This window comes from Rhododendron vialii, chromosome 7a, assembly GCF_030253575.1.
Source record: "Rhododendron vialii isolate Sample 1 chromosome 7a, ASM3025357v1".
Classification (NCBI taxonomy): Eukaryota; Viridiplantae; Streptophyta; class Magnoliopsida; order Ericales; family Ericaceae; genus Rhododendron; species Rhododendron vialii.
Genome location: NC_080563.1, coordinates 37,835,942 through 37,846,802, shown reverse-complemented (window position 1 = coordinate 37,846,802; position 10,861 = coordinate 37,835,942). Strand labels below are relative to the sequence as shown.

The 10,861-nt window shown below is 38.0% G+C and overlaps 2 protein-coding genes across 3 annotated transcripts; both read left to right on the top strand.

Annotated features, from left to right (window-relative positions):
* The first annotated feature begins 357 nt into the window (after positions 1-357).
* Positions 358-5,133, top strand: LOC131332017 (AP2-like ethylene-responsive transcription factor CRL5). 2 transcript variants are annotated; one of them, XM_058366029.1, is made up of 9 exons: positions 358-563; positions 715-1,138; positions 1,251-1,857; positions 1,984-2,075; positions 2,552-2,640; positions 3,219-3,292; positions 3,410-3,460; positions 3,665-3,741; positions 4,359-5,133. In XM_058366029.1, exons 5-9 carry the CDS (start codon positions 2,563-2,565, stop codon positions 4,859-4,861), a joined length of 783 nt encoding a protein of 260 aa, XP_058222012.1. In that variant the 5' UTR covers positions 358-563; positions 715-1,138; positions 1,251-1,857; positions 1,984-2,075; positions 2,552-2,562; the 3' UTR covers positions 4,862-5,133. The 2 variants fall into 2 exon arrangements, with proteins under 2 accessions (XP_058222012.1, XP_058222011.1); XM_058366028.1 differs by lacking the exon at positions 358-563 and having other exon boundaries at positions 573-1,138.
* Positions 880-2,071, top strand: LOC131332986 (AP2-like ethylene-responsive transcription factor ANT). The gene is made up of 3 exons (XM_058367290.1): positions 880-1,138; positions 1,251-1,857; positions 1,984-2,071. The coding sequence occupies exons 1-3, from the start codon at positions 880-882 to the stop codon at positions 2,069-2,071; spliced, it is 954 nt and encodes a 317-aa protein (XP_058223273.1).
* Positions 5,134-10,861: the final 5,728 nt, after the last annotated feature.

Here is a 10,861-nt window from a genome sequence, read left to right as displayed (position 1 = left end):
GGTCTGTGCACTATCCTGCACAGCCCGTTGGTGTCCATAGAAGGATTCGTAGAAAAAGGACCTGAGGCCGTATGTCGCGGTGCCCAGGTGCATTAAATAATGACTCCTCCAATAGACGCATTTGCCGAGGATAAAAAAAAGAAAAGAAGAAGACCCATTTGCCTTTTCCTTCCCTCCCACTGGATTCCCATCGCATTCCCTCTTCAATACAGAGAGAGAGAGAGAGAGATAGAGGTTTTCGTGGTGTTTTGACTTTTGTATATGTTATGGGTTTTAGGTGGGGTTTAACTGTTTAAGGGTTCATTAGGAAATTCGCGTAATACTTAAAAGCAAAAGAATTGGTGGGTATTTTTCTCATATCCTATATACACGGATCCCTATGGAATCAAGGTGTGTTTCGAAGCATTGCTTACTGGAATTCATTCTCTCTGTTTAAGGAGTATAAGGAGGGACCAGTTTTGTTCATTTTATTGAGAGAGAGAGAGAGAGAGAGAGAGAGAGAGAGAGGGTATTTTGTGGGGATTGGAAGGAATTATAAAGTTGGTGGGATTTTCTTCTTTCAGGTAGGCATGATGCTGGACTCCAACCCATAATCCAAGGAAAAAAAAAAAAAAAACAGAAAACAAGTTTTTAGATGGGCTAGTTTAGATTTTTTGAAATGATTACTATAGTTTCTTTGGCTCTCCAATGATTGTTTTGCCTTGAAAAAAACAGGAGCTCCTCACCAGGAGAAGAATAAAAAGGAAGAGAGAGAGAGAGAGATAACAGAGGGTAAGACAGAGGAAGAGGAAGATGAAACCTTCCAACGACAACGACAGTGGAAGAAGCAATCATCATCTTCATAACTGGTTGGGTTTCTCTCTCTCCCCCCACATCAAAATGGAAGCAGCAGCAGCTACTCCACACTCTCTGGATCATCATCATCACTACTACAATCCTCAACCTCAAGTCTCCCCTGTTCCTACTCCCTTCTGTTTCTCCCCTCCACACCCTTATACCCAATATAGTACCTCTGCATTCTGCTATGGAGCTGGAGAAAACAGTGCCTTCCACTCGTCTTCCTTGCCCATAATGCCCCTCAAATCAGATGGCTCTCTCTGTATCATGGAAGCCTTAACTAGATCCCCACCGCAACAAGGTTCCTTCCTTTTTTTCTATTTATTCAGTTCTCTTTCTTTTGCTATGTCTCGTTTCTTTTCTTTTATGTTATGGTGTTATTATACTAATAAATCTCATTTGGGTTTTTTTAGGGATTTTGCAAAATTCCTCTTCCCCTAAACTGGAGGACTTCTTGGGAGGTACTGCAACAATGGCACCCCATGAGAGAGAAGCAATGGCTCTCTCTCTAGACAGCATGTACTACCCTCAGAACATCGAGGAAGAAACCAACAGACAAAGCCTACTCAATCACCAAGGCATTGAAGTCCAAAACCACCCGTTTTACTCCGGAATTTATCAAACACCTCTGGGTGAAGAAGAAGAAGAACAAGAAACAGAGGAAACTGGGGATGGACTCACTTATTTCAAGAACTGGGTTTCTTGTCAGTATCCAGACCCCCAACCACTTCACCAGCAGCAGATGAACCATGACAGTGTTGTCGATAATGGAGGTGGGTTTGGGTCGAGTAAGGCAAATGGTGCAATGGGTTGTGGGGATTTGCAGGCTCTGACCTTGTCAATGAGCCCTGGATCTCAGTCCAGTTGTGTTACTGCTGCTCAAAGGCAGATTTCTCCCATTGAAATTTCTGAGTCTGTGGGTGCGGAGAGGAAGAAGAAAGTGGGTGGGAGGCCAACTGTTCATAGGAAGTCTATTCAGACATTTGGGCAGAGGACTTCACAGTACAGAGGTGTGACCAGGTCAGTTCTTGTCTAGTTTCGTTTCGTTTCGTTATTGGAAGGGCTTGTTTTTACTACTAGTATTTTAGGGTTCGTTTGTTGTTTGGTTTTGGGTTTTATGTGGTTTTGGCAATTTGAATGGTTTAGGCATAGGTGGACTGGTAGATATGAAGCCCATTTGTGGGATAATAGTTGCAAGAAGGAAGGTCAGAGCCGGAAAGGAAGGCAAGGTTAGTCCCGTAAAAATGAAAATATACCGTTACCTTCGACAGTATTTGTGCACCATATTTACGCAGTATTAGATGTGCCACTAACCGCGATATTCCTGCATAGTACATGTGACCGAATATACGCGATATTAGACGACGCGCCACCATGTTTTCGTGGCATTCAATCATATGTACAATGTAGGAACAGTATGCTGTAGTTTATACGATGTCGCATATGTTGATATCTCCATAACATTTCACTTATACACTAGTAGGTTGAATGTATTGCTTTTGATTTCGATGTTTGGCTCTCTTTTTTTCCCGTGAATTCGTCATCTGATTGGTTGTGTTCATTTGTGGCTTGTCATGTTCGATATCGGTGTGGACTTGTTTGATGAAATGCCCAGTCTATCTAGGTAAGCCTATTTTTCTTGAGCTATCATGAATTTGTTTTCGGTTTAATTTTCTTTTTGATTTGCTTTGTTTAAATGCTGTGTCAACTTCAGGTGGTTATGACATGGAAGAGAAGGCTGCAAGATCTTATGATCTAGCCGCGCTGAAATATTGGGGACCCTCGACTCACATTAACTTTCCGGTATGATTGATTTCAGTCCAGCATTTTAGTTTATTAAGTGTATATTTGTCTAAATTATATATTTTACATAAGCATGAAAAATCACTTCGCCGAATTCATTTTTAAGCAGATTCAAATGGTGATTTTAAATTTAAAAACAAAAATCAAACAGATATGGCTTTGGATTGAAAAAGAACTAAAAAATTGTGAGAACTGCATCTAAAATCACTCCCACAAAAGTTCAGACAAGCTCCTGTCCTGTGTTCATCTGTCTATTATGGTCCAGTTTTAGGCTGTTGTGGGGTCGGGATAGGCCCACAATGGTAATTTGCAACACTGCTCATTGCGCCCATCGCGTAATTATTTCTAAGTTTGCCGTCTGTGGAAAACTCAATTTCATCAGATAGCAATATATATCTGCATGAAGTTATAATAAACACGATGTTGAAGACGAAATTGATGGTAAAATATGATTGTGAACTTTAACCATCTTTTCTTCGACAAGGTCTTGAATATATGAATGAAACACTAGTCGCTATGCTAAGCATTTTGATGCTTCATTTTATTCCCAAGTAAAATTTCCGAGTCCTTTTTGGCAGTTGGAGAATTACCAAGAACAACTTGAAGAAATGAAGAACATGACGCGCCAAGAATATATTGCTCACTTGAGAAGGTGAACTGTTTCTGAATACCGTTCCAAATGACGCAAATGCTTCCTAGTTTCGTATATGGATTGTTGCTTATATTGGGAAAGGGTGACTTCTAATCTCTATTTTCTATCGATTTGCAGGAGAAGTAGCGGTTTTTCGAGGGGGGCTTCAATGTACAGAGGAGTGACAAGGTTCTATTTCTTGCTCATTTTAACAGCTTGAAGAGCGTGACTCTTCCTAAAATATCTGCTCGAAATTCAAACGTATATAATTTGTTGGCGATGAAAGCTAGGATTTCAACGCAGGGATTGTGAAATAACTTACGAGAAATCATTTAAATTGAAAGGTTCCTATCTAATTTTCTTGTGAAAATTTCGCGCGTTTGATTTTTACAGGCATCATCAGCATGGAAGATGGCAAGCTCGGATCGGTAGAGTCGCAGGAAACAAGGACCTTTATCTTGGAACCTTCAGTATGTCGTACAAAAAGATTTCAATCTCTCCTAATGCCCACTTACCTTATGTCTTCGCTTATTATTTCATAGGGATCATATCCTCCCCGGTCCAAGTTTTGACTGCAGGAGACGGTCCAAATTTGGGATAATTGATGGTTTGGATTTACTTAGAGACTCTTATCGAGAAGAGTTAAAACTCTTTCCGGTAAGAGTTAAAACTCTTCCCGGTAAGAGTCTATGAACAAGTACGAGCCATTAATTGTAGCAATAGACGGTCCAGATTTAAATCGTCATCTCCAATCCAAAAGTTGGATGGGAGAGGATCCAATTTCTATTTCATAATGATTTTTCTAATATCAACTCATAATTTGATTCAAAAAAACCTTTGATGGACACTTTATTTTTTGTGTGATTCCTCTGCTCTGGTATGCTTCTCTTTATTGAGCCACTATTGATCCCTTTCATAAGGCTGGAGTTTTCAGTCGCACTCCAACTTTTTTTAAGGCTGTTTTTTTGCTTCTGATCAGATGAAAAAAAGAGAGAAAAAAAGGAATTTCCGATCGGGTTTTTGATCAAACGGTAAATTCATCTTTCTTGTAGTGTAATTTTTTTTTTTTTTTCATGTCAAATTTTAGGCACTCAAGAGGAAGCAGCCGAAGCATACGACGTAGCTGCGATCAAGTTCCGCGGCGTGACCGCGGTTACAAACTTTGACACTTCGCGATACGACGTGGAAAGGATAGCCGCGAGCGACACTCTACTAGCCGGAGACGACGCTAAGAAAACCAAAGCTGAGGCTATTGAGCACGACCCTTCTGCTCATAACAATGATGGGAACGGCCATTCGGATTGGAAAATGGAGCTATACCAACCCCCAAATCAGAACGAGAAGGAACTATGTGTTGGGAATTACGGGGGAAACTTTTCTTTCACAATGGCATTGCAGAACTTGATCGGGATGGGTTCGTTGAACTCGAGCCATCCGATTGCGAACGAATCGGGCAAGCCCGGCGGGACCCACTTCTCCGATCCGTCATCCTTGGTGACTAGCTTGAGCAGCTCAAGAGAGGCTAGCCCTATTGCTCCCATCTCCATGATGACTCACTTGCCTGCTTTTGCTTCTTGGAGTGAAACCTGAAGGCTTCTTTGTCCATGCTTGAGTGAACTTGAAATTGAGGGGTAAAGAAAGAAATTGGTGTTTTTGGTGGGGGCAAAAAGGTAATTGGGGAGTTTAGATGGAAAAGACAAATGTGGGTACCCACTTGTTGGATCCTTTTGTCCAAAGTGAGAACTTTTTGGCTTTTATTGGAATATGATCAAGATTTTGCCAAGTGGTGGAAATGGATCATTAGTACTGATTTTTGTCCTTCTGTAATGATGTTGGCAATATGGAGTAGAATGAGTTTTATCTTTGTAATTGAATCTGCTTTTCTTTCTCTCTCTTTTGCGTCCCATTAATTACAAGTACTCGCGCACACGTGATGGCGAGTTTGGGATTGCGAGGTTTTGATTGGAAGCTAGACCTCATTTTTAATTATCATCTCCTGCCGCAAAAGATAAAAGTCTTTTAGTATGTTGTTGTATTTGTTTGGTTGGTTTAGAATACATCTCCACCATCTCAATAAAATTAAAAAGAAAACATAAATGTTGCCCACCAATCGAATAGGCGTGGGGTTCGTTGCGAGTTCAAATAAGATCCATTAAATGTTTATACCCAACATAGATCATTCGAACGGCAACGATTGCATGATTGCATGGGATGTAATCTTAAAATTTGAACAGCTATAACAAATGTGCGCAAAAAAAAAACATAAACTTTCGCGAAAGGTGGGTCTCGGAATGGCCCTTTATAATGCAAAAGGGTTTTCTTTGTTTGACCAAAATTCATCATTTCATGGCTAGATCTCTGCTCCCCTTCAATCTGGCATTGATCCATCATTGTTGCCCTTTGCTTTTTCTCTCCCGAGCTTTATCCAAAGGCATACAGACATTCCCCATCATTTTCCAGAAAAGGGGAGAGAGAGCAAGATTCTTAATTGAGGACCTTTTTTTTAGTGGGTTGAATAGAGGACATAATGGTCATAATTAGGAGTATTAGTTACTGACATAATTGGTTCCTCTTTGTGAAACCCCTTTTGCTTAAAATCCCATTTTTTTGGGTTTTAACTCCACTACTAATGTTGGATCTGAAAGTGAAAGGCATGAAAGCAAATGGGTCAAGAAAATAGTTTGGTTAAAAATATAGTAATATGAGTTTTTGCTTAGAATAGTCAAAAAAGAATGATTTACTAACATTTAATCGAGAAGAAAGGATTCACAGCTAGAGTAGACGAACAAAATCAGACTTTTGTCGATCGATCGATCGATACTCGATACTTTTTAATTTTTTTGAGAAGGCATGTTGGTCGAAACTTCGATAAAGGAATCTCCAATTACCCTTGATTGCCGAAAACGCCCATGTGTCTACCCTTCCAAGTTATAATCCTGGCACCGCCTTGTTCGAACACAAGCAATGACATTAGCGAAGACAATGACAAGAGCTCTTTACAGCTGAATTCAATTGACGATCAACGATGACAAAAGCACAAAGCCCTAAAATCTGGAAGCATTTTACTAAAATAAAGTTGAATTTTAGGCCCATGTTTTCGTGAGATTACCCATATAATTGACAGCCAAAAAGTAGAACCATTAATTCGGTTATTATCAGCTTTGTAGTCCGCAGTGGCCAAAATTAAGGAGGCCACCTATGTGAGTGTCTATTGGATTGCATATTTGCATGATTTATACTCCTTCCGTCTCATTCTGTTTGCACGTTTCCTTTTTGGCTGTCCCGAGAATTTTCTGTAATTAGAAACCACCAAAAGGGTTTCAATTTTACCCTTCTAGAGTAAAATTCTAACACAACTATTAAAGTAATTGTATTGTTTTAAAGGGTTTTTTTTTTTTTTAAATTTATACACTTTTAACTCAAAGCCTTCGAGTCAATAAAATGGGAGGATTTCCGTAATGTGCAAACAAAATTGGGAACGGAGGGAGTATTAGTTATGCAGACTTGAAAAGTTCAGTAGCTGGAATACTTGAAGATAACAAAAGGACTGAAACTTTGAAATATGATAACGAAAATTCTAACCATCCTAGAGGCCCGAAGTGTAAAAGGCATTCGTAAAATTCGACTTTGCGACCTTTCAAAGGGAAGCCTATTGATTATGCAACCTTACTATGGGTATCGACGCGAAGGATGCTGATAGTGTACGGGTGGATCAGAGGCTCACTTTGGACTTCACACATAAACTAAGAATCAAGTTATTCAAAATTTATCGAGTTATTCCATAATAATTTTTATCAAGTTATTCCATAATAAATTAACTTAATCAGATATTTATAAGTACTTGATTCGACTTTATAATTTTTCATTCAAAATTTTTAAAGATAAGATAATGAACAGACCAAATAAACTTGTATTTTTTTTTTTGATCATCGCCCTTGCTTGTATGAAATCCGGGAATGGGCCTCATACATCCATCGGCACGCTATCACTAGCCTTGGCATCGGTACCCATAGCAGTACTCCCTCCGTCCCAATTTAATTGTTATTTTTTAGAGTTTGTGCAACTTTTTAATTAATTATATCTCGTATTTTATAATTTATGTGATTTCAAAAATATTATATTATAGAACTAATCGAAATCTATTAAACAAGATTCATATCCGATATAAAATTTATTACGAATTTAAAGATATAAATCATTTTTTAATTGATTAAAATAGAATAACAAACAATCAAATTAGGATGGAATGAGTAGTATTTTTCTTCATTACATCTCATGCCGAGTCAGCTAAACTAAACTAAAAAGCAATTAAAAAAAATATAGGAGTATCAATTTTTCTTCATTACTCTCTCAACTTGCAGAACTGAATTCTGGAATCTGGATACAGATAGAGAAATGGACTTTAAGTCCTGTCAACATTGCAAAATCTAACTTCGGATCTTTTCTGAATTCTCTCTCTCTCTCTCTCTCCCCCCCCCCCCCTCTCTCTCTCTCTCTCTCTCTCTCACACACACACGCACTGGAACACACATATCTCTCTCTCTCTCTCTCTCAGCCCATTGGGCAACCAGTACTGTACGTGAAACGGCATGCATTCGACCAGACCAGAGGGCTTTCCCCTGAAAATTAACAGCCGAGCCGTACGTGCGATTTCAGATTTGGTTCCTCATGCAAAACTTTTTCCTAATTTTGGCTCTTGTGTGTGTATCGTATCTATAGATAGATAGATCGGTAGATTCAGCTATAGATCACAGAGAATCCGTCTGGGGTTGTCGATCTCCGCTTCTTTTGTCTTTTGGTGTAGGTGGTTGGTTGTCTTAATTTTTTCAAGCACCCAAGCTTTCGCACGAGATGCCCTGACCGACCCCTCTCAACCGTTGATTTTGCAAATCAACGATCGAAAAAGGTGGGACAGGCACCTGTTCGGAGGGAATCCGGACTCCCAAGCTTTATTCTAGTGTTCGAGCTCTGATCGTTTACTAAACAAGATTAAAACACCAACTTGAACTCGGCTCATTTGTGAACGAGTTAAGCTCGGTACATATGCTAAACAAGCCTCTATAAAATGATGCAAGTCTATACAAACGAACCAAATTTTACAGTGATTGATGAGTTTTGTCGTTTATTACACGAGCCTAAACTTCGGCTCGAACTCAGCTCAATTGCTATATCAGTCGAGCCAATTTGAGCTAAGACCTTAACGAGCAAAGGCTCATGCTACTAGCAAGCAACTCAATTTGTTCGCAGCCCCAATTACAATTGGAGCTTTCAAGCCATTTGTCTTATTATAATGGCTTGAACATATCTATAGAATAAAATTCCGGACACAATATAGACAGTCATTTGTTGCATGTGGTTCTGTACTATTTGAAACAACTGATATTTTCTTCTTTAGTGTTGTCCTATCTGAATTTTTTTCAATTTCAGTCTACATTTCTATACTTTTCTGATACCTCTCATCGAGTCGAATAATAAATCCAAAAATTATGACAAAAAGACAAACAACAAATTGCAAAAAGTAAATAATACTGAAAAATATTTTTTTTTAGGTAGAATGACTTCTATTAAATTTCTAGACAAACTAGTGCAGAATATAAAAAAAAAAAATACTAGCTAAAAATATCGTTCGGCGAATAGCGACATGGATTAAAAGAGGCCCAAGTAGAAAGCCCATGTTTGTTTGTTGTGTGGGCCTCAGATCCAGCACCAAAGAGGCCCAAGCAATCCCCATGTACGATTGGACCCGGCCCATTGGACATTTATCATAGTCCAGTTTCTTAGTATTATAGCCCACAGTAAGCTAAAAAGTCCAATTCTTTGGTATCTTCTTTTCTCTTCTGCGTTTTATTTTCCTTCTAAATTTGTTTTTGTTTTTTTCTTGTTTTATCTTTTTTGTTTTTTAGTTCTTTTAATTTTGTAAGCCAATGAGCCGTGTAGTTTGTATAAGATTTTATCAATATAAACAACATTTCTTTTGTTCCTCAAAAAAAGGAAAAAATTATAGTCGAAGGGGTCCCCATAATGCGCCAATGCACTACGGAGGTGTAAGGCGCCTCGGTGTGTTCAATCGAAATACTGTTATCGTGATTTGAATTTTTCAGTTTGTAGAGATTACTGAACGATACACGTGTACAAAAAAATAAGTTAATCGAACATTAATATCTGCATAATCAAGATCAATTTGTCTCATACTAAATTTGTCGAATTATACTTACCATCCTCGCTAACGTTGTCTGACCAAAAAACCAATAACATCAGATGATATCTACGTAACGTATACTACAAAATTGAACGGTTTAGATCACAATTTCAAACGATCTGCCTTGCGTATCTGCTCACAGAGAGATTGTATTTTATACTCTTTGTTGAAAATTTTGATTGACTACACTGAGGCGTTGTACACCCCTATAGTGCATTAGCGCACTACGAGTACCCTTGTACCCTAGGCTCCAATTGAAAAATAAAAAGTCCTAAAGCTAGATCATTGTGGAGAAAAATGAATTCATTAATTTCTCACTTTTGGTTTTTCTTTTCATGGAATCCTAGATTTTGTAAGCTTAGAGAAATGATTGGGTTTTACAGTCACAAAGTGAAAGTTGATTACATCATAGGTAGGGTTTTTTTTTTTTTGCAAAACAAGTATGTGAGTGGATGTTTTATATTCCATGGTTTAAGTGAGTTGAACCTTTTGATTCATAATTAAGTTGGATTTGGAATCATTAACTTTTACGAGTAATGGGCCTTTGTAGGGGCTATATTAAAGAGACCTATAGTCCTTCCAATATCTAAATTATGAGTAAAACAGAGTGATTTAATACAAAATGTCTAGGCATACAAACACGTAACATCCACGGTCGTTCCATTATATTTTCATGTTAAGATTGTAATCGTCAGATCATTTCTTTTAAGAAGAATATTTGCATAATAAATCTACACCTTTCCTCACTTTTTAGGCAGTATGTATTTGCTTAAATGGCCTTTGTGATCAAATAGGGAAACGTGTCAAAATTGTATAATATACATATATTTGTCTGGTTGAGCGAATAACTTATTTAAGTTAAGACTGTGTTATGTTCTAACATGTCTTTAGGCATGGACATCCGCTAGTTTAGCATAAAACTAGCTAAGAAACATTTCTTTTCTGACTACCTCAAAAAAACTGCGCGCAACTCCAAAAAAAAATTATGGGAGAAATTGTTTTTTTTTATTTTAAAAGAAGGTATTTTAGAATACCTAATTTTTTTCCTTGTTCTTTTGGATCTTAGCCTGTACCAAGCCTTGAACCCTTGACCATGGAGTTTTGAGAAGTGACACCACCCATGTCAGGTCAAGGAGGCTAAGTTCCATTGTAGTTGCCTCCAAATAATTTAACTTATCCGAGCACACTTCTAGTGTAATCTATAGGGAATTATAGTTCTATTGCTTCAGTTGTTGTTTTGGGTAATAACTGAGCAATCAATAACTGTTGAATGAAAGAGATTTTTCTTGTTTCGATTGAATTTGGTTTTGATTTTAATTTTTAGGATTTGATCGATTCTCGTCACCAACAAGAACTCCTTTTTATATATCATCAGAAAAACTCCTATGGTC